The 23,542-nt window shown below is 38.4% G+C and overlaps 1 protein-coding gene across 7 annotated transcripts in view; it reads left to right on the top strand.

Moving 5' to 3' along the window:
* ESR1 (estrogen receptor 1) overlaps nt 1-23,542 on the top strand; it is a 186,753-nt gene that overhangs the window by 84,693 nt on the left and 78,518 nt on the right. For all 7 annotated transcript variants that reach the window (XM_082049623.1, XM_082049624.1, XM_082049621.1 and 4 more), the window contains exon 3: nt 18,433-18,623. In XM_082049623.1, coding sequence (XP_081905749.1) covers nt 18,433-18,623 — 191 coding nt within the window. The remainder of the gene's footprint in view (nt 1-18,432; nt 18,624-23,542) is intronic.

The raw sequence follows: 23,542 nt of genomic DNA on the forward strand, positions 1-23,542 counted from the left end.
AGAACAATCTTCCTCACAAAAAAAAGTGCAACTCTTGCATTTTATTTCTGTCCATTATAGATTTACTCAGATGACAATGGATTAGCCTGGCTGTTGGTTCCTTCAGTAGCCCAAGTGGCAGAGGTCAGTGCTGTAGATGTGAGCTTCCATTGCTCCTGAATCAGAAGGACTCAAGGAGAACCTGTTTTGGGTGTTGATTGTTTAATTTCTTTAAAACCCTGATATTTCTCAAGCACATAGGGAAAATATAGTAAAGTAACATCAATAAGATCATAACATCAGCCTTCCCAAAGCCGAAACATGCCAGAGCTAAATTTGTAGGCATATGTATTTCTCTCTTCCTGTTTAATGTCCTAACATGTGAAATGAAGATAGTACTGCTTTACCACACAGGGCCCCTAGGAATTCATTGGTGTCTGTGAAGTGCCCAACTGTTGTAACGCAAAGTGCTACTGAAAGTCACATGTGGAAAATCGACAAGACTGGTTTTGGAGCAGACATGAATAAGAAAGAAGCCATGAGGTTACATATGAGCAAGGGTGAAAACATCCAAAATATTGGGTAGGTGGTCAGTCGACAATTGTGGAAATAAACAATGGTTTTAGTAAACACAGTATCTGAAATAGAACAAAAATGGTTTACGGGCTTGTTAAACACATACTAGGCATTTTTCTCAGAAAAAAAAAACAAACATATTTCCATTTCAGTCCTTAAATGGAATTGTATGCTCAGCTACCTTGCATTCACTTATTTCATAGGTAGATAAGAGTTGACTGCACAGAAGCAAGGAGTTGATGCACCAGTTTTTTATGTTCTCTAATTTGTTTCTGACATGGAAACTGAGATATGACCCTCTGTTCACTGTATTCCATACTTAAGGTGAAGGATTTTGCTGGTTTCAGCAAAGCATCGAAGATATTACTCTTCAGAGGGAGAGATGTGTTTCAGTACAAAAATCAGTACAGAAGCAAATATTAAATGCTGCCTGTACTACTAATTTTTTTTAAAGCATTTAAGAAAATTTCATAGGCCAAGACTGCCTTTTCATCAAGATCTAAAACATTGCTGAATGGCTAGCACCAGTTTCTTGATTATTTATTAGATAGCAGCATTAGGTATTAATAGCTTCAAGCTGTTTTCATGTATGACCCATTTTCTGACTCATACATGCCTTGTTTCCTTTCTCTCTAATTCGCTTTATTGTCAACAAATGTGGATCTGTCTGGAAAAGGCAAGCAACCTGAAAGCTGCATTGCTTAAGAGACTGGCCCTGCTTCTGCAACCTACAGGTCATTTCAGAACTAAAACCCAGGAAGGCAGAGCAAAATGAGTTGTCTTGCTTATAACAGGGGAGATATGGTAAGAAATAAGTGAGAACAGGTCTCCAACAGTTTCGCTTCAGGACCTCTGAGGAGAGCCATGTTTAAGTCACATAGCAGCCTAAAATGAATGAAGTCTGGAGGTGGTCTTCGTAGGGTAGACCTGATACCAGATTACTTCGGGAAAGTCTCCTTGTCCCAGATAAATTACTCAGGTCTGTGTCTGCTGACTACTTGGTACTTTTCTGATGACACTAAGGGGAAAATTTTAAAAAATAAGGACAAAGGCTGTGTCTTATGGCCAATTCTGCATCTCAGCTTCAAACCAGAGTTTTCATTGTAACTTTATCTCTCTCAAGAGGTTTGAGACTGTTTTTGTGAGAACTGAGACTCTTAAAAAGGTAATGTTAGGCATATGTTAGTCCAACTAAAATATGCCAAATAGAAACAAAAAAAATATGGGTCTAATGGAAAGGAAGTAAACTATATCAGAGTTTGATAAATCTGAAATCACTGACATCACCGTACTTCTCAGTCATCTCAGCATAGTAAAAAAATTGAGGTTTTATGTAATGCATACTGTGAATAATTACATGGGAATCACTGCAGAAATGTTTGGAACAGGTATTTCTGCAATTGGAAAATGAATGGAGTGTGCTGTCCAGGTTTTTTTCTGTGTTATGCTCTACGCTAAAATTGTCGTGGGGAACAATTAATTAAAGAGCTGCTCTTATTCCTTAGATTCCCGTGTTGGTACTATCAGCATTCTGAAGCTCATTTCTTTGCCTGTTTAATCCTTGGATGCTCTGACAATGTGAGGTGCTACGTTCCTATGGTTAGACAAATGCACAGCTACTGTATAGAAAGAACAAGTCATGTACAGGATGATGTAGTAAAAAATTAATTTATACTTGCAGTCAGGCATTCTGAGGTAAGTTTGAAGTTCAGTATAGATTCCAGTACACAGCAGATATCAATCCTTGTATTAAGTTAGCTGAAGTCTAATACTGAACTGAATTGACACTCCACTAGAGAAGAGTAATTCCTATTGAATATGATTTTGCATAGATCTAATCTATAACCCCACTTCAACTGTATTTTCTGACTAAATGAATTAATAATGATGGGAACATACTGCATCTATAAGAAAAGTTTGAACTCTTGCAATTCATTAATTTAACAAGGCTACCTTATTACATCCATGTAGTTACTACAGAGTATTTTTTAGATGGATTGATGGAATTATGAATCTTGCTGCTAAACATAAAATTACTTTTTTTTTTTTTTTTTTTTTTTTTTTAAATAATAGTAATAACATCTGCTTAAGCTCTTAGGAAAAAACTTCAGCCAGTTCAGTTTCTTGTCTGAGAAGGAATATGTCCTGTTTCCCTAAACAAAAAAAGAACCCAAACCATTTCTTAGATGGTGCTTTGAGTATGAACCAAATCTAACCCAAAACCTACATGCAGGTACCTATTCTTATAAGTCCAACTAAGAGTTGATGCCTTTTGTGTTTGGTGGATTTTTGTGGGTCTGCAGAGCTGCGTCGTATCAGGGGTGAGATGCTGAGACTGGAGAATGAGGACAAAATTAAGACATGTTCAGTCAGAATCTCTGCGCTGTTGGCTTATCTTTCCACTTTACTTATTACACTTTCCAAGATGACCTGATTGAAACTGGTTTTGGATTCTGGATTTGGCTACTGACTGATGTTGGTTAGAATTATGTAGCTTGGTGATCTGTAAATCTATATAAATATGTATGTAAAATCAAGGGATCATGGTTTCAAGCTTGGATATCTAATACTACATGCTTGAATTGAAAAATAAGTACCTGAGATGCTAGATTAAGCCATGTGATGAAAGACAGTACAATTTAAAAACTGTTATTGACATTTCAAAATATTTTTATTAAGGTGAGAACAAAATTTAAACTGAAACAGAACTAAATCAAAGAAAAGAGGCCTTTGGGCAATAATTGAAATATCGAACTATTTGTCTTATAGAATACTTTTGGTATACTTTTGAATACATGGACTGTTTGAAAATCAAGCATTAATTTTGGTCATATTTATACCACACTAGACAAGAGCCCGGTGGCATTTCCTAACCTACTGCTAATTCAGATAATTTTCTGGAAGAGTAGTGTCTGAAATAATGTTGGAAACTTCTGGGACCATTTCCTGAGAAGAAATGCGAAATCTGTTATGTTGTTTTGAAGAAGGGTGAGTCACAGCGGTTCAGTCCTAACATCTGACTGGGAGGTGGCTGTGGTTGGATCCCACTGGCCTTCCCTGAGTTGAGGTGAGGAGAGATGTGCTGCTGTCAGCTGCCTTTCTCAGCTCCACAGGGAGCTTCTGCTTCCCTCTTGAAGCTTGTGCTGGACTGTGGCAGATGAATACGTTTGCCGTGACAAGCTTAGGGCCAACACCCACTTCCAGCATGCAGTTGTATGCAACAGAGAATGTTTTGGCTAGAAACGTGTAAATAGATGGGTTTTCTGCCATAGGTGGCCATGCAACAAACAGACATTGAAACTTGGGTGATTTTTCTTTTACGTCTTTATAAGAAGCTTGCATATCTAGAAAATAAAAAAAGGGAAGATTCAGCAGGGATTCCTTTTGTCTAGTACACTGGTATTAAGTGTGTCCCATGTGAACAGGTAATAATATGGTTTTAAATGTCATGGCAGAAATGCGTCTACTGTGTCCATAATACTGTACATTTAGTTCTGTGTGAATTTGTCTATCTAATAGACTTTTTCCTTCCTTTGTAATTTATAGGCCAGGGAGCAATTACTGCCTACCAACAATAAAAAGTGAGAAGATTAATGAGGTGCTGTGTTGTGGCACCTCTGAAGCATTTGAACTTATTCTCTGTTGCTATGAGGAATAAGAAATGACACAGATAGATGACAGGGCTTTGCCAAAACAAAATGCAGTTTATTAATGTCTTGAAACAAAATTATCACCAACACAAAAGGCAAATGTAGGGATTTCTCACAGACCTAATTTCCCACACATTGCTGCATAAATTACCCCCAAAATATGTCAACAAGAAGTTTTGCAAACACATATTATGTCTAGTTGGCTACATGAATATATTTGTCTTCCATGAACCATGTTCTCTTTGCTTACTATTGTTTGCATAGTCAGTGCTTGCAAATTTAGCTGTGGACTTTATCTGGATGAATAATAGAGCTACTTTAGGATAATTTAGGTAACATAGATTTGTAAAACTTACTATTTACTGTTTGGTTAGTAATGATGATTAAGACACTTGCACATGAAGAAAGACAGAAGTATCTGCAGTCTATAACCAGGAAGGAGAAGATACAGAGGAATGAGGACAAGAATACTGTGCAGTTTTTCAATGTGCCATTTTAACTCTTCATATTGTTGTAATGTCACCATTAGACTGATCGACTGAAAGCTGCCACTGAAAGAGTTTTTCCCCTACCACATTTCTGGTCACAACTCATTGCATTAGTAAGCCGATGTGACCACAGTTGAGCTCCTTCCCTCTTCACCCTGCATTTTCTGGCTTCCTCCCTTGTTTCAAGTCTTGTGACTGTGTGTTGAACATCATCAGTTTGCTACTCTGGGCCTAAATGTCTGTGTCCAGAAATGTAGGGAGAGCAAGACTTCCCAGTCTGGCAGCAGTTACTTCTTCTTGGACATAAAGAAGATTGACAGCCTTTAGCACTAAATTTTCAGAGAGGTGCTGAACACTTATGGCTTTCCATGAAGGGAAGAAGGGCTATGTAGGATCTAAGAAATTTAAAATCATTTTGAAAATCAGTTTGGCAGGGGTGTCTCAAATCGTATCCTTTGTATAACAATCTCTTCAGGTTTCATTTTTTGTTACTTTTATTTTCCATTTCTTACACTTCCAACTATATTTTAAACATATGTAATTTTCTGTTTCTAGAGATCCTCTGTGACAAATGTAGTTGATAAGTTGTATTTTATTTCACTGTGTGTCATCAGGCCTGTGGCTTAGAAACCTAGCACACATCTAACAATTAGGCTACATGGCATTGCCGGCTTCACTGCTTTCTTTCAAACTCTAACATGTTTATCACATGGTTTACTGTTCATTGGTATTCAAAGTGTGAACTTGCATGCAAAGTTGAATTCAGCACTTTCCAGAGGACAAGAATGAGTCAAGTACCTCATCTGGAGCAATATTTCCCCACAGATTTTGTGAGGCATCGTGTTTCTGTGGTTCCATTTTGACTAGCAGGACAAACTATAGCATGCTACTTTGAGTTTTTTTCCCTACTAGGGTCTATCTGAAGACTGAAACTTGATATAATTCATTGTTAATTTTTCTTAACAGAAGAAGAAGGGTATATAATGATGCAAAGTATAGGTATTCTTTTGGCCTGACAGTAATACAGTATTGTGAACACTTTTAGCAGTCTAGCTCTTCAGGTGAAATGCAACCCTTCTATGCAATGACTGGTTGATACGACATGTTTTCAGACCGGCTATTTGCCTTCTGTCATGCTTCTGCCACCTATCCTTTATTAATTCTCAGCCATATGCTTTTGTCCCATCTGTTACACTTGTTATGCTTCCAAGCATATGCCTTTCAAGGCATATTTGAATTTTGGAGATACATATTCCTTGTACATGGGCATCAGCTAGGACTTGTGACTCTGTCTTTTCGACTGTCAACCAAGTGTCACACCACAACATGCAGAGTACCACTCTTGGACTGGCTTTCATCTGCTGCTGGTACTGCAGGGTAGCCATGGCCTGCAAGGAAGTTAATCTGCTGGTATTACTGGGGTTATGTGGGTTTGGTAGCTTGGTTTGATGAAACTGACTTAAACACAAATGGGTCCTTATGTTTAGGAACTGTTTTTTTTTTCTTTCGCTGGGCCCTAGTACTGCACTGGTAGTCCAAGGACCGCACAGGCTTTCTTCCTAGGGTTTACTATTTTGGGGCAAGAACAAGGAGCTGCGGATAAAGCAGATCTTCTGGGGCAAGTACACAAGCATTTGTACATGTGGATGTTAAATTTTCCAGAATGCCTAGTTCTATCCCTGCTGCTCATAGTATGTCATCAGGCTTGACACTTCCACCCAGTCTTTTTCCTGTATTCTTGCTAGCAGGGGCTTGTAGATGGCCTGGGTGGTAAACTCTTTGGGAAAAGAGTTTTGTCTCTTCTCTATACTTCCTATCAGTTGGTTCAAGAGGTCTACATGCAGATAGATGGATGAACATAAAAGCATTACTTTAAGTAGTCTTTTATTTTACCAAGGCTTATTCTCCTGTGGCCTAGAGCCCTCTGATTTCTTTGTTAGGACTATATGTGGCTGTACCAGCATTTTGTTCCAAAAGTTCCTTTTCAAATGCAGTGTACACCTTAAAGTTACATTTTCAGTTTAAAATGTCATTTTAAAGCAAAATAGCCATTTGACATGACAGATTGGTTTAGATTGGAATTTTTGAAACAATGTTATCTAATTTGTAGCACTGTGTTATACAATCTGCATTCCTATTCAAGATATTTTTCAGATCAGTGTAAAGGAGAGCATTTATATCACAGTATCACAGTATCACAGTATGTTTGGGATTGGAAGGGACCTCAAAAGATCATCTAGTCCAATCCCCCTGCTGGAGCAGGAACACCTAGGTGAGGTCGCACAGGAACATGTCCAGGCGGGTTTTGAACGTCTCCAGAGAAGGAGACTCCACAACCTCCCTGGGCAGCCTGTTCCAGTGCTCTGTCACCCTCACTGAGAAGAAGTTTCTTCTCAAATTTAAGTGGAACCTCTTGTGTTCCAGCTTGATCCCATTACCCCTTGTCTTATCATTGTTTGCCACTGAGAAGAGTCTGGCTCCATCCTCATGGCACTCACCCTTTATATATTTATAAACATTAATAAGGTCCCCCCTTAGTCTCCTCTTCTCCAAACTAAAGAGACCCAGCTCCCTCAGCCTTTCTTCATAAGGGAGGTGCTCCACTCCCTTAATCATCTTCGTTGCCCTACGCTGGACCCTCTCCAGCAGTTCCCTGTCCTTCTTGAACTGAGGGGCCCAGAACTGGACACAATATTCCAGATGTGGTCTCACCAGGGCAGAGTAGAGGGGAAGGAGGACCTCTCTCGATCTACTAACCACCCCCCTTCTAATACACCCCAGGATGCCATTGGCCTTCCTGGCCACAAGGGCACAGTGCTGGCTCATGGTCATCCTGTTGTCCACCAGGACCCCCAGGTCCCTTTCCCCTACACTGCTCTCTAATATGTAATCTCCCAACCTATACTGGAACCTGGGGTTGTTCCTGCCCAGATGCAGGACTCTACACTTGTCCTTGTTAAATTTCATCAGGTTATTCCCTGCCCAGCTCTCCAGCCTGTCCAGGTCCCGCTGGATGGCAGCACAGCCCTCCGGCGTGTCAGCCACTCCTCCTAGCTTGGTGTCATCAGCAAACTTGCTGATAGTACACTCAATTCCCTCGTCCAAGTCGTTAATGAATATATTGAATAATATTGGCCCCAGCACTGACCCTTGGGGCACTCCACTAGATACTGGCCTCCAACTAGACTCCGCACCATTGACTACCACTCTCTGGCTTCTCTCCCTAAGCCAGTTTGCAACCCACCTCACTACTCTATTGTCTAGACCACACCTCCTCAACTTAGCTGTGAGGATGCTGTGGGAGACTGTGTCAAAGGCTTTACTGAAGTCAAGGTAGACAACATCCACCGCTCTGCCACCATCCATCCACCTTGTTACATATCTTTCCATCCATATCTTTCCATCCATCCACCTTGTTACATATCTTTCTTTTAAAATGTCTAATGTTGGTCACTGAAAGATTTTCCTAGGAATTTAATGAAGCTTTGTGTAATTGGTTAAACTGCAGTCCTAATGTGTACCTCTGAAATACTTGGAACAAGGACATGCTCAAGAATTAAAGGAACACGTGAGCCTATAAAAGTCCTCTAAAGGCATGGTGAAGGAAGATTTATGACTGATTCCTGTGTTTTTGCTGGCATTTACCTTTGAAATAGTCTCGAGGTAAGTGGAAGAATGTGAGAGCACTTCCTGAAACACCCAATCTATTGAGTGCATTTAACCTTTTCCTTTCAGATAGTAGGATTATGCTAATTTATCTGAACATTAGAAAATAAAAAATAATGTAGTGACTGAGTAATTCTGAAGGAAGTTCACTAGAAACAGTGAAACCTGGAGAAAGGACGACTTCTGGATGTGCCGTATTCTTATATGAAAGGCTGAACTTCAGCTTCTTCACAAGAGCCATATTTTAATTCTAAGGCTCATGTAAGAAATGCAGTAATACAAGTTTTCTGCTGAGTTTTTGAGGCATGGCATAGCTTTAATGGAGACAAGAGTGACTAGATATTTCTAAAAGTGTGAAAGCTGCATGAAAGCTGTAAAAGATATACACCAGAGATTGTCAGCTGAAGCTGGCCTTTTTTTTTTTCCATGTTTCCCAGTTTCCAAACATATTGAATTCTTCAGATTGTTTACACTAAAGTGAGATGTCCTGTGTCCACACTGCCAGAGTGTTTGCCCGCCAGATCCTCCACTTTGACACACTTGTGGGCGCAGCTGATTGCCACACTCAGGCCCCTGATGCTTCTGTCCCCAAAGCCACACACCAACTCATATTGCTGCCAAAAAATAATATCTATGCAGTGCCCAGAGGCACTTTGTCTGTCAGCATTTTTTTCATCATGTTTTGCATGCTTTTAGACAGCAGATTGAGGTGTTTCCCCAGATTATATGACTCTTCATACACCAGAGTCTGTGAGATTGCCTAACTGAGAGAGGTGGTGGTGGTGACAAATAGTGCCCAGGCAAAACCATGCTTGGCAGGAGGCAGAAATGGGCAGGAAAACCCTCAGAAAGTTGGCTGGACATTAATTTGGATCTCGGGGAATTGAATCAAAATATTTATTTCACTGGTGGTGTTTCTCAGAGAGTAGGAAGATCATCCAGTGATCACAGGTTCAAAAGGTATATCATAACAATGATTTGCAGAGATTTTACTCCAAAGATAAAATAGTACCATCAATTTATAAATAAGCAAATGGTATCTGCCAGTTCTTAAAAGCAGCAGAGATCTGTAAATGGGCCACTTGAAATGTAAGTATGTAAGAGAATGTTCTTCCAGTGCTGCTTACCACAACAGAATCTGAAACATCAAGTATTTCTCAAATTCACTAAGGGTCAGTGCAGTATCCAGGCTTTGGAAAGGAGAAATGTAATGCACAAGTACAATAACTGGGGAATTACTAAGTAGAGAAAAGGACTGCAGAATGAAAAATAATCTAAGGGTTAGAGAAGAATGTAAGTTAAATACAAGTCAACAGAGTGATCTTTTGCAGAAAAGGCAAATTTTATTCTGTGAACAGAAAAACAGATGAACAGATAAATATGGTGGTTTAGGAGTGACTGGCAAGGCCTCTTTCAGAGGTTTTTGCCCACTAAGGGGCAAGCAAACTCCTTATGAGAACAGCAAGAGGATGGGAGAATTAGAGAGGAGACTCTGAAAAGAGGGCTGGAGGCTGAGAGGTGATGTAGCAGGAACCTTACTGAGGGAAAATGTGTACTAGGAGGGCAGTGGCAGAATTGTTCTCCTGGCTAACTGGAAACAGTTGAGGACAAATGAGCTTAATTCCCAGCTGAGAGGACTTAGGCTGGACATTAGGTAGTGAAGGAGCAAACATTCTACAGAGAGAGGCTTAATCCTTGGAAAAGTTGTAAAGGCAAGTTAAAAATGTTGTAAGGGCAAGTCTAGATATAGTCTTCTAAGCAATACTCTGTCCCTGCTTTACTGAATGGTTCCACTTAAATTTGAGAAAAAACTTCTTCTCAGTGAGGGTGACAGAGCACTGGAACAGGCTGCCCAGGGAGGTTGTGGAGTCTCCTTCTCTGGAGACATTCAAGACCCGCCTGGACATGTTCCTGTGCGACCTCACCTAGGCATTCCTGCTCCAGCAGGGGGATTGGACTAGATGATCTTTTGAGGTCCCTTCCAATCCCAAACATACTGTGATACTGTGATATAGTGATTGCAGAGTATGTAATTTCTGTAGGTCTGTTAAAGTCACTTTCACATCAAGACTGCAGGGTATTTTGACTACTGGTAGAGTTGTCAGCAACTTCTGCTCCTGTTTAACACTGCAGAACTGTACCTATGGATGTCTCTGTAGGTTCTTTTGGCTTATTGTATACATGTTTATTTCTTTGTAAATGTGTATTACATGAAAATAAATGCTTTGGTGTTTGAATATCTTTCTTTCAAAACTTTTTAAAATCAGGATTTCTGCAAAATAAAAATCCCACAGAAAATATTTTTTCCCTGAAATTTAAAAATGATGAATTTTGTTGTCTGAACTTTTTATTTCCAGAAAATAGATTTCTGTGCTGATTTCAGTAGTCTTCAAAACATTAATAAGATGACAATGTTTTTTCTTATTTTAGAAGTGACATTCTGGTGAGAAACATGATGGCATTTAACATGTATTATGGCATGCATGGCATCTCTCAATTGGCTCTTCAAAGATGTGTTTCTGGCCCTCATTTTATCCCATGGCAGCGTCCTGACACACAGAAACTCAGGGCTCCAAGGGGAGTGGTTGGTATGATGAGGGCTTACCTTACAAGACGTGCAGTCTCAATCCAGAGTAGAAAAGACAGAAGTACAAATCATATAAGGCAAGGCCCAATATGTAAATGAAATTTCATAGTTTTAAAGGTATTATAAAGAATGTATATATTTTTTTTAATATTAAAGTATTTTAATTCTGTTTGGACTGACTTGAAACATGAGTTTTTTCTTTTGGTAGTTCATAGCACTTCTAATGAGCTGCTTACCACAGAATTTCAGAAATTTTAAGTTCAGTCTTGGCAAAAAGGAAATTATTTTGCCCTTTTATAATTAACAACTTATACTGGTCAACAAATAGCAATACTAAGGTCCCTCAATCCTTCTTCAGTTGCAGATTTCAGTATGTGCTTGTGGAACTGGTGGGGAAGGTCAAAGGAAAGTAGGATTGTATATTAAGTTTAACAGGAGCTAAATAATCATGGCAGACTGGGTTTCAAGGATACAGAGGGAGGGAGAAGAGTAGAACCTTCCTGTCCAGGACACACCAAAAATAAGTAGTGATGGAGAAGGAAGGAGAGCTTTGGTGAAGGTGCTTGCAGGGAGCCTGGGCATGGGAGAAGTAGCCAGGCTGTAAGACCAGGAACCAGAGGAGGGATTTTGTCCTTTCTAGACAGAGAGACTGAGACTGGAAGGAAAAGCCCAAAGGTGGAGGTAAGTGTGAGAATGAAAGAAGAGGAGCTGGCTGGGTCAAGCGAGAGCGCTTGACAAAGAACAGCTATGGGAAGACAGAGCAGACATTGCCACTGACAGCCGTGGCAGCAGTCTCTGTGTATTTCCTAGCTTCTACTTTTCCTAACTGGAGCAGAATAAAGGACTTGTAGTGTCACTATTTACAGCTGTTAGCAGGTGTCACTGAAATCTTTCCTTTGCTGCTTGGGAATGAGAGTTATCTCCTGCCACTGCCTACTGGGTTAAGGCAAGTGAGAAGTGCACCAGCATGTCTCAGCCCCACTGTCCCTGACAAATATGAGGCAGAAGGATAAAAGTTTTGTTTACATAGATGTCCTCTTTAGAAGGTGAGAAGCTACAAGCAGAAAAAAATGTTATTTGCAAACTTGCCTTTTTAATAAGCCCAAATTAAGGTGACCTGTGCAAATCTTATTTGGTCCCTTTGTGATCATTATTATTATTTTTGTAATTATAAGGTAATCATAAGTGGACTGCTGTTTCAATGTATGAAAAGGATCAACTCCAGAATGTGTCATGCTCCTAATGTGAAATATGTAACTCTTCGTAGATTCTCTAGTCATTTCTTACAATGACTGGTAACTAAAAAAAGGAATGAGGCAAAAATTTCAAGAAGTATTGTGCAAAGGCAGCCAATTGCTGTCCACAAATGCTTCTGTGAAGTTCAGAAATAATTTAAATCAAACTCCTCACAAATAGTCTTGTGTCCTATTGTACTTTTCTTTGTGCTGAATGGAAGTCCTATGGTCTGATTTATGTAAGTTTTGAACATTTACCCTTGCAATTGCAGACAGGGGAAGTAGCACTCTGAACACTCAAAATGCTATTTAATCGCAGGTACTTAAAAAACTCAGGTTGAGCATAACTCAGTATATACTTTTGATCTTAATCTCTCTAAGTGTCATTTTTTATCCTTTCAACTCAAAAGACTTTTGGAAAAATACATTCATTAGCACCTGTCAAATGCTAAAATGCTATAGTGGCAGGGAACTACTGAAGGAAATTAATTCTGATGTTATAGCTGAATTTGGATAGTGTGCTGACAGTAAGGCACCAGACACTGAATAGTCAGGAAAAAAAGCCAAGGACAGAATAGCTACTCATTTAGTAAATTATTTTTATTCTGTGCACTGATGAGCTGTTGCCCTGTGAAAAGTATGGCCATATAATTAAAGATAACGTACAGATACAGAAGAGGGATAAATGAAGATTTCAGTAGCATTTGCAAGGTACAGTTCAACCATATGTTATATTTAAAATCTTAATCTTCTTTTAATGTAGATTCTTGTAAAGCATGTGTGTGGGTGTTTCTGCATTCACCTTATGTACAGAAAGAAATTATTAACCTTCAGCAGCACTGAGAAATAAAATGAAACAGAACCAGTTTCTCATTATTTATTGCAAAGATTATTTTGTATGAATTTTAATTTCAGACCTGTTGAACTGAAAAATAGATCGAGCTCCTCTTTTAAACTAACCCACCATCCTGCATCCCCCCACCATCCTCACTAAAAGCTTCCACGTTTTTCAGAAAGTTGGGGAAACTTCTGTGTTGTCAAGGGGATTAGCTGCCAAATGATTAGCTGACATTTATGAACCGTGGAAAACTGACCACAGGAGTGACAGTATGGGAGAGGGAAATATTGAAAACATCCAAATTCAGGTATTAAGCACATGAACGAGGAGCCCAGGCTCAGGAAACCTTTCTGGAGATGTCACAGACTGCACAGTGAGTGTGCATAAGCACACCTCTCTAGACTTTAATGCAGTCTGCAAATATTAGGGACAGAACTGAGAAAAAAGGTAAATTTATCAAAAAAGAAGTTTTAAGGGACTGAAAGGATGTGCAAATTTATTCTGATTTTAGCAAATAGCTTTAGAAGAGACTTTTCTTCAGACATGGCATGGTTTAATTTTGGAAGTAGTATTTAAATCACTCATTTTAAAATTAGCCAAAGTTAAGGATGAAGAAAGATAATAAAATTAATGCCAAAGGAAATGTTTAATTTCATGTTGAAGAAGAAGTTTAGATGAACTGAGAAGATATGCTTTTGTTTTCATGTTGACAGAGCCTCTCCTCAACACTACCATTTCTTGGTCAATACTGAGCTGTTTTTCCTAAGTTATTTTACTTTAGTTACCAAATAAAATTGTATTTTAGTCTAGTTCAGAAGAAAACATCCCAGTGTCTTCTGACTATAAAATACATTTTCTGGTACACTGTGAAGACTGTCAATATTTTAAGATTATTTTGTTACGCAATTTTCATATAACTTCTTTTCATATTTTTTTCTTAGATTTCTCTCCCATCATGTTTTTGTTTTGTTTTGTTTCCCCTGCACTGAGCCCTGTCCTGTTTCCAGTTGGTTTTCTTGCCGTTTTGTTTCTTAATCGCCCATCACATATATCTTCTGTTATTTTTAAAGTAGTGCTTCATACTGTCCCTCCTTATTCCTTTATGTCAATTGTTTCTTCACTTCATCCATTCACTACACTAGCTTAGGTAGTCCTGCTTAGCTGTCCCTGCACCCATCCTGAAAAAGAGGAGATAATGAGCCAAATCCATGAAACAAATGAGATTAAGTGGCCAGAGGAGCATTTCTCCAGCATGGAGGTCTCCTCCTGCATTGTTGTCATGAAGTCCATATAAAGATCTGAATTACAGGCAGCTCCTTCTCATCCTACAGCTTATTTTCACCCAGGAGCATCCAACTTTCACAGGCAGGCACTACACTGGAAGGGACATCATCATTGTCTAAGGGAAATGCTTGTTACTCTCATTTGTGATGCTGCAGCCAGAGACATTAACTTGCTGATAGTCAGGGAATAAACCGAGGATAGTGGGGCAAGAAAGGCCTGCATGTATATGAGTTACCTAAACAGGGCCAGTACATGGATGCAAACACCAGCACGATGGCTCTCACTGCTTAATAGCTTCAAACTCCCAGGCATGGTTTGGCCTGGCTGAAGAATCCTCTCCCAGGGCACGGTTCAGGCAGCACCTGTGCAAGGGTCCTTCTCCCTTTGGCAGTGCAGATGAAACCATCCTGGTTTTGGGGAGGAAGAGAGCTTAGCTGTGTGAGGGAAATGTGCTCAGAGCCATGGACCTGGAATCCCTTGCAATCAGGCCCCAGGGTGACCCCCAGGTGATCTTCATCACCAGGGGAGAATCAGTCAACAAGGGACATGGGTTCCTGGTCCCACCCTCACTGCTGCAGATCAACTTGTGCCAGCACTGGCTCAGCAAAAGTCCACATCCTGAGGTCCCATCTAGCCTAAAATACCCTGTGATTCTGTCCATTTGATATACAACTCCACATAAGACTTTCTCTCTCCCTTGTCAAGTTGTAGTTGGCTTAATCACTACCATAGGAATTTTGGGATAATTTTTTTAAGCCAACGTTTTCATTTGGATGGCATATGATTTTATGATTTTTTTTTTTTTTCAGATTCATTTGAGCTACTTTCTGGAAGTACAGTTTTGAGGCACTTAATGTACTTGGCAATTTTCTGTTTATTTGTGTACTTAGTCATCGCTATTGCAGTACTTTTCCTTGAGGTCTCTTTTAAGTATTCTCAAGCATTTACTTTTCTTCAAATAATCTTTCATAAAGATTTTGACCCATATGGAAATTCACATTCTAACAGCAAGTTAATTAATTTCATATTGAATTGCAGAATGGTGTTATAATATGTCCAATGTGTGGAAAAGTATTCCTTCTAGACCTTGGCTGCATTTGAAAGTTTTTGAGGCTTTTTACACCAGGAACTTCCATCCATTCTGATGAGAAGAAATTAATAGCTGCTAATTCAAGTTTCTTGTATGAAAATAAATTCAGAACACTAGAATTTCTCAAGATGTCTCTTTTAACTACTTAAATAACTTTCCCCTTAAGCCTTCCTATCTATGAAATCTCTTTATTCCTGACAAAGCTGGAGTTGTGAATAAATTGGGCCTTACCTTGATGTTAAGTGGATTTGTATACTGGGGGTTATCCTAAATTCATCCTGCCTGCCAGATTTCCATGATGTAGAAAATAGAGTTTAACTTACAAAACTGTAATTCCCTCCTGTACACTTTCTTCTTACATTCCAGTCAACTCTTGGCTGATTCAGAGTTGCAGGTGATGAGTGAAGGTTTAAAGCAGAGTTGTCTTGTTTGTTAACACATTTATTGAAGAGCTGACTCAGCGCAACAGAGGTGAGAAAGCATGAAAATGAGTGTGGAAGACAAGTTTGTTCTGCTGTGTAGGTTCCAAAGCACTTTCCATTTTATGTCTGCTCTGTTATTACATTTGGAAACAAGCAGTAAATCTTGAGGGTTTTTTTTGCTTTCTAATCTGTTTTGCTTTGGTGGGGGCCTTGGAGGGAGGGCTTTATCTGGGGTTTTCTTTCTTTTTGGTTTGTGTTTCTCTTTGGTAAACATAGCTGACAGGAACTTTTGGTCTCATTTTTTTGTTATTGTTTGTATAGATCACAAAGGAAATTGTTGAAAAGGTTCTGCTATTTTATTTTGGGAATGGTGATCTTGCCAAAGTTATTAAAGTTGGGTTAGGTTGTTGCACTATGTTCTCCAGAAGGCTAACCCTTGAAACCTAACTGAAAACTGGAAGAAGATCAGGCTGTTATTTTTTGTCAAGACACAGCATCAGTGGTCTGTGATGTACACTAACTAGCAACTGATTTCTGGATGAAATGTGAGATGTTATTTTGATTTAGCAAGCTCTGTGTTATTGGCATACTCTTTTCCCAAAAAAGATTTCCTCCTCACCTCCTCTAGTAAGTACTAGAGTTGTGATAATCCAAAGTTGATTTATTACTAGCTTTCATTTCCACTGTATAAATGGAAAAGGGGTGGCAGGATGTTACTTCTGGGGAGGATGGGGCCAGGGATATTTTAGTGTGCTTCCCACTGTGGTTCACAAGAACTTGAATGTGATGACTCTGCAAGGCAAATTTGCTAAATCTTGCTCAAAGCGGTGCTCGGATGGCACTGATTTCGGGGGGGACATGACATACACCCTGCAAGCAGTTTTGTTCAAGTCATTGTCAGAGTTGTGACATTCTCCAGTTTTCCCATCTCACTAAAAATCCAGAGCTGTGTCATGTCAGCACTTCACAATTTGCAGTTTCTTCTGTCTTGCACAAGTCCCAAGGGAACAAAAAATAGTTAAATAAGTGTTCAAAATTAGCTGGTACATAGGCGTTGGTGAAGTACTTCAGGTTTAAAAAAACGCAGTTTTCTGAATGGTGCCAGGAGCAGTTTCTGCTATCTAATATGGCAGAGCCTCATGTTTCTCTAATAAGTGATATTCACTCAAACCTAAATATGAAAATATTTCATATTTAGGGACTTAAATTATATATATGAAAAGTCTCAAGGGGATGGCTGGCAGGGCGTGGGTGAGGATCAGGTGGCTTTGGCTAGTAGAAAGCTTTTGAGTATTGAGATGGACAGGAGCAGTAGATGTCAGGAAACTTTACCTAGACGAAAGAGAAGAGTTGAGCACGTGAGTAATCAGAAAGCTGCTGAGGAGTACTGGTTTGGTGCATGAACATGCTGTTGGTGCCAGATGCCTCAGTTCAACAAAACACAGGAAGTTTTGCTGTGTTGAAGAAAGGAATAAAGCAAAATTAGGTATGTAGGAAGAAATCTGAAAGTGAGATTTCCTCCAGTTTCCTAGGTTCAAAACTAGTATATGTTTGAGAAAATGTTTGGAGTTTGGGGAGATAACAACCACTTGTTTATCAATTAACAATTAAAACATGCATAGTAAGTGGATAATTACTGTCAACAGTAGGATTCTTCATGCTTTAGCTTGTGTGATGCTGTCACATCCAATTGTATTTGTCTCCTGGACATTTTGTAGTGCAGACTCTTCCTGGAAAGTATATTTTGCCAGAGCAGTTTGCCTTCCAGGAGCAGTCCCAGAGTTCATTGCTGGTTCCCTTTGCGACTTCACATTGTCTCATCTTTTTGAATATAGTTGACCCTGCCTGCAGCAGCTACCCATAATGACATCTTACCAAGTGTGAATTCATTGCCATTTACACTATAGATTTGTTTGGTTTTCATTCAGCAGCATACTGCATAGGCAGGTCATGTGCATGTCTAATATGCCTAGTAATGCCTAGCTCATCTAGTAACATGTACAGTACTACAACAAAAACTATTTGGCAATAATTAATACCTTCTGACGTTTCTTGTGCTAAATCCACTTCTTAATTTTTATGAAAGTGGAATTGTAATGAGAATAGGGACTAGTTTATGTAGTATTCTATTTTTGATAATGTAATGGAAGTTTGCATCTCTAATTGGGCAATAATACTTGAAAATAGCCTGGTTAATAATTTAAATGACTTGCAAATTCAGATGCAAACACTAAGTGACTTCTGCCTCAGGTTCTCAAGCCACCTACTGATACTAAAGTCATGCTGAACACTTTGGACAAGAACAGGTACACACAAAAAAAATGCCTTTTTGAAAAATTCCTTTGTAATATCTTGATAAAATGGATTAATTTATCAAATAGCTTTTTAATTTTTCAAGATACAATGCCTAATAACATCAGATTGGTTTGTCAGAAATTCCTCTGTATCTTGCTGGTCCTACAACTTTCCAACTAGAACAGGACAGAGGGTGATAAAAGATTATTGTTTTTGTCTGTCATTTCAAAACTAGATCTGCTCTTCTTTCTAACAACCTGCAGGAGTGGATGAGACTTAACCTCACTGAAACAATATATTTTTTTTTTTTTGCTATTAACAGGCCAAGCTCTGATAACAGGCGCCACAGCATCCGGGAGAGGATGTCCAGTACCAGCGAGAAAGGGAGCCTGTCCATGGAGTCCACCAAGGAGACGCGGTACTGTGCTGTCTGCAACGACTACGCTTCAGGCTACCATTATGGGGTCTGGTCTTGTGAGGGCTGCAAAGCTTTTTTCAAAAGGAGTATTCAAGGTAGTAAGCTGTTCAAGTGAATTACCTTTACTCTTTAATCATGAGGAGACTGTGAAGCTACTTGAGATTGCAGCCTGAGCCCAGGACAATGACATTTATTGGGTTTTCATTAGCAGCTGAGGTGCTCTGTATTTGATGAATGCTTCTAGCAGGTAAATAAGATGATGTTATTTAGTCCAAGATTAATGAGGGAAGGAAAAGCATCTCTATGTTCTCCTGTTTTTACCATGGAGGCAGTGAGAAATCTAATTTAAAAATCTGTACTGAATCAAGATGACCACTCTTTCAGGCTATATATATATATCTATCTCTTCTGTGATTGAGTTCTTATCCAAAACAAATATTTTTTTGAGAATTCCCAGTCAGATGAAGATTAGTTCCTGTTGATTGATTTATTACTCTTAATTTAGTGCTCCATTAGCAAGATTGTTCAGTCCAGATCTCAGCTCCTTGAAGATGTGAGATGAGAACCAATATTAAAAAGGAATGTTTCCTTGCTGAAATAGCATTTGTATCTGTCAGCAAAACAGGACTTTGAACTATACACAGAATGGTTTAGTTCACATTTTTGTCATGACTAGAAGTACACTGTGTAAGGTGTCCGGTGGAATAAAGGGCATCTAATAGAAACAGTGTTAATTGCTGTGACTGAGATAATTCTTGATTTAAATCCCTGTAACACTGTGGAATGGATACTTTTTTGCTTTGTTCAACCTCTCTTAAAATGAGCAAGAATTAAGTGTGATTCTACAGAAAATACGTGTACTGTTCGATATCTAAGTCTTATTTTGGAGAAGAAAATAAAACAGATTTTTTCTTTCCAAACAGAAAACTAATAAAATGCTGTGCTTTAGTTAGATTTCTATATTTTTTTTAAATCTCCAGGTGATATATAGGCACAAAAATTGGTGTTGCTCCTTTTTTGAAGTAAACATAGTGAGGAAAAGTTTTTACCTCATATCACAAGGTGTGATTATTGCCTATTTTGTTGCATGACTACCACTGAGGTGAGTTATTTAAGACTTCCAGCATTCAACTCTGAATTTTCCTGGCCTTAAAGTAAAAAAATGAAAGATTGGCTGCAGGGTAGACATTGATGAAATGATTTGAATGTCAGTGATTAGTTAATAGTTACTTGTAGTTCTGCTTTTCCAGATTCATCAAAATGATTTTTAGAGAAGAAAGTGGTTAAGGCAGAGGTCAATAATAAGCAACATTGGAGGGGGAACAGGTGAAATGATTTTCTCTTGATATCAGAATGATTTACTTAAGCACTTAAACTTGTGACATAGGGCAAACAGCTCCCTTATTGAGAGTTTTTAGTTATTTTTGAGTTCCCCTGACTGCATCAGCATTATTCTTAGAATTTTGAAATTCTGTTCTTGTACCCAAGCTGAACTCAGTCAGCAACTAACTGAAACAAAAAATATTCTTAATCAAAAGTATGACTAAGTTATCAAGTAGTTGTGTAGCACAGATCTTCATGGTTTGGCCATTATAGAAGAAGAAATGAATCTGACTGTTTCATTGAGTTCCATGATTCTATGCCAGCACTTGTGTGGTTTTGCACTAGTCTTCATGTGGAAAAATGTTGTGGTTCCCCACAATGGACCTGTTATCTATTTGTGCTACAGTACATGCTGATTAGTAAATTTAGTTCTTGCTACATTTATATACTTAACATAATTTTTTTAAGTATGTAAGCTTTAAAAATTTAAAGCTTAAGTTTTCAGTGTCCCGTAAAATGCCTTTCTTGATCTTTAAGTCATGCTTGCTCTAATATAAGCCCATTGCTTCTTGCCCTATCACTTGTGGGCATGAAGAAGGCTTATTACAACAACCTTTTACATAGTTGAAGACTGTTATCATATCTTTCCTCAGTCTTCTCTTTTTTAGACTAAACAAACCCACTTCTTTGAGCAGAACATATTTTCTAGACTTCTGATCCCATTTGTTAAACTCCTCTGTACTTTTTCCAGTGATCCACTTCTTTGGTTGACAGCTATTGTAAAAATTACATCCACTAATATCAATAAAGTAATTCAAGAATTTGAGTGCTTATGAGAGAATTGGGCTTATTTGATCATAGGTGATATGAAAATCCCTCTGAATGACTTTAAAAGACATGTGTACCCAGTCCTAATGAACTGAGGGATTTTTTGAACCTCTTACTGGATTTGGAAGAGACCTCTACCTCAGCAATTATTAGTTCTCATTGGACAGGTGTTCAGTTTATGAAAATTACAGTAGTTTTTAGATTGAGAATATATGATAAAACATGCCATTTACCATGCAGATAGTAATAATTTAAAATAGGTTATGATCGATATCTAGGAATGAATACTACTAAAGTGTATATCTGTATGTAGAAGAACATGTGAAAGAAACATTATTATATCTGCATGGTATATCTGGTATGCATTTCTAAAAAGGGGACAATTTTTCTCTGGAAATCTTATGATTAAACTGTATTAAAGTACACAGGACTCTTTGTATAAACAAAAGTAACACAGAATGCTTTCAGCAAAGATTTTATTGTTGTTTATACTATCTATTTCTTTAAATGCAAGATAACCATGCTACTTCTGTGCTTTGCTGTCTTGTATTTCTCAACACATATGTAGATACAGGGATGCCTGGTCATTTTTATGCTTCTTATCAGAGATTTCATAGGAGAATTGCTATAGTGAAGTCTAATGTTCTTAATACACTGTAGTCAAACCGTCTATATAGTTCTTAATAGATACACAGGAAAAAGTGAGTACAGACATGAGCAATGAACAAGTTGTATGGGGTAATCCATTTCCCTGGCTGTGCATTTGTTCCCCTCAGGGATATCTGAGGTTTCTATACTTACTAGCTTAAGTATATACTTAAAATTTTGTGAAAACTCACATCTGTACTGGACCTTACCTGAGGTGGAGATTAATAGTTTCATATTTATTCAAAGGGGTTAGAATGGTTCTGGAAATATTTTGTGAATTTTAAAGGCTAAATTGTTTTTGTTTGCTCTCAAACAGTTAAAGCTTAAAAGGCAATCTGAGTTATTATAGTAATTGTCTCTCAATATGGAAGACTACTCATTTTTTTTTTTTAAAACAGATGGTTGGTGGACAATCTCAACTGCCTCCTGAAACTGCTTGTGTCAGTCCATTTTGTTAGTTTATATCCCAAAAGTGATTCAGGACGTTGTTTTGAGAAAACTCTGTGCAGACATATATTAGTGTAAAATGTTTCATGGGAGAGAAGAATCATATGACACCAAGAACACTGTGTTGCTTGGTGATGGAAGAGTGCTTTATTCTTTGACCAGCATATGCAGCCTTCAGGAGTGTACTTGGTCAACTGAGTTGAATCCAGAAGCATAACAAGCAGTCACATCACAGCACACTGTACTTCTCTACTAAAATATTTATGGATTTTAAGGCCAAGAAGGGCCATTAGACCATTAGTTCTGGTCTTTTCTCAATATAAACTTTATATACTATGCATGTACAAAGACCAGTAACTTAATGGAGGTAAATATTTCAGAAAATGCCCAGCCTTGATCTGTGGGCTCAAGAGCTTTCTTACAGAGATTGCTTATTCTAATGGTTTGTCCTTCCATCTGCTAAAATATTGCCTTTTTAATTTGAATTACGTTGGCTTTCGTATCACATCCATGAACCAGACCTAGTATCTAGTATCTCGGCCCTATGGGAAGTTTTCATAACTGAAGTTGTTACAATGAAATCACCTTGATATCTTAAGTGAACTAAAGTGTTTCAGTCTCCCTCTGTATATCTTTCGAACTTCTGAGTCCTTTGTCTTTACACCTTTTCTGATGCCCCACACCCATAATAGCCTCTTTAAAATTTGAATATGAGAACTGGATGAAGTATTTCAACATCAGCCTGACAAATGCCATTTATAAATTGCAAATCCCCTTGTGAATCTCACATTCTTTCCCCATCCTTCTAATTATCTTTTTTTTTTTTTTTTTTTTTTTGGAGAGACACCAAAGGGTACAGGACTCCTACCATCTCTGACAGGCATCCAACAAATCCCTACAGATGTGGGTTGAGAACCCTCAGTGGGAGCCCAAGGGATTCAGAACAAAGTTGGAGTAACTTCTTGCACTAAAGGGTATCTTGACGTCAGAATTACCAAGGTGTTAGAAATCCCCAGTTCTATTTCCCTGCCTCCTTCATGTGCCCTTCTGATGTTTTTCGGACAACTCACAGTTGTTTTTCTCACAACTGCATACTAAGACAAAAATCTGGGATATTTCACAAATATTCAGTTAAGAATTATTACATGATGCAAGGCAGTACCAGCCCAGCAAGAACAGGTTGGCATCTGGATGAAGAGATGTGCTGAGGGATTCCAGAGGCATGCCATTAATGTCTTGATCACAGAGATATAGTGGTCTCTGAAGTGCAGGAATTCTAGAAGTTGGGAAGTGTTTTAACTGTGTAGCTTGAAAATGGATTTTATTTAACCATTATGCCTTCTGACCATAAAGCAGGAGGGTTTTGGCAGTAGATGTTGAGTGTTATCAATTGTTTGCACTTAACAGTGATAGAGCTGTAATTTCTTGAAAACAGAGTTCAGACTTTACTGCTAGGAGTGGTGGTAATACATACATAGTTTCTTCTGAGCTAGAAAGAATTTCACTGGTAAAACATGCCTAATAAGTGAGCGTTTAGGTAATGCTGCAGTGTAGCAATTGCAATATTGTCAATTTAGCAAGTTTCTGAGATCTTCCCTTTAACTTTCCATTATTATCTTCTGTTTTCATGGTATTTTTGTAATCTTTTTTATAACAGCTGCAAATGCTGCACAGATCCTGCAGCCAAGAAAACTGCAGTCTACTTGTACACTGATTTTATGAGTTGTTAGCAGAAAGAACAAAACTACAAAACATGTACCTAAGTGAG

The sequence above is a fragment of the Streptopelia decaocto genome (assembly GCF_964273445.1).
Source record: "Streptopelia decaocto genome assembly, chromosome: 3".
NCBI classification, from domain to species: domain Eukaryota; kingdom Metazoa; phylum Chordata; class Aves; order Columbiformes; family Columbidae; genus Streptopelia; species Streptopelia decaocto.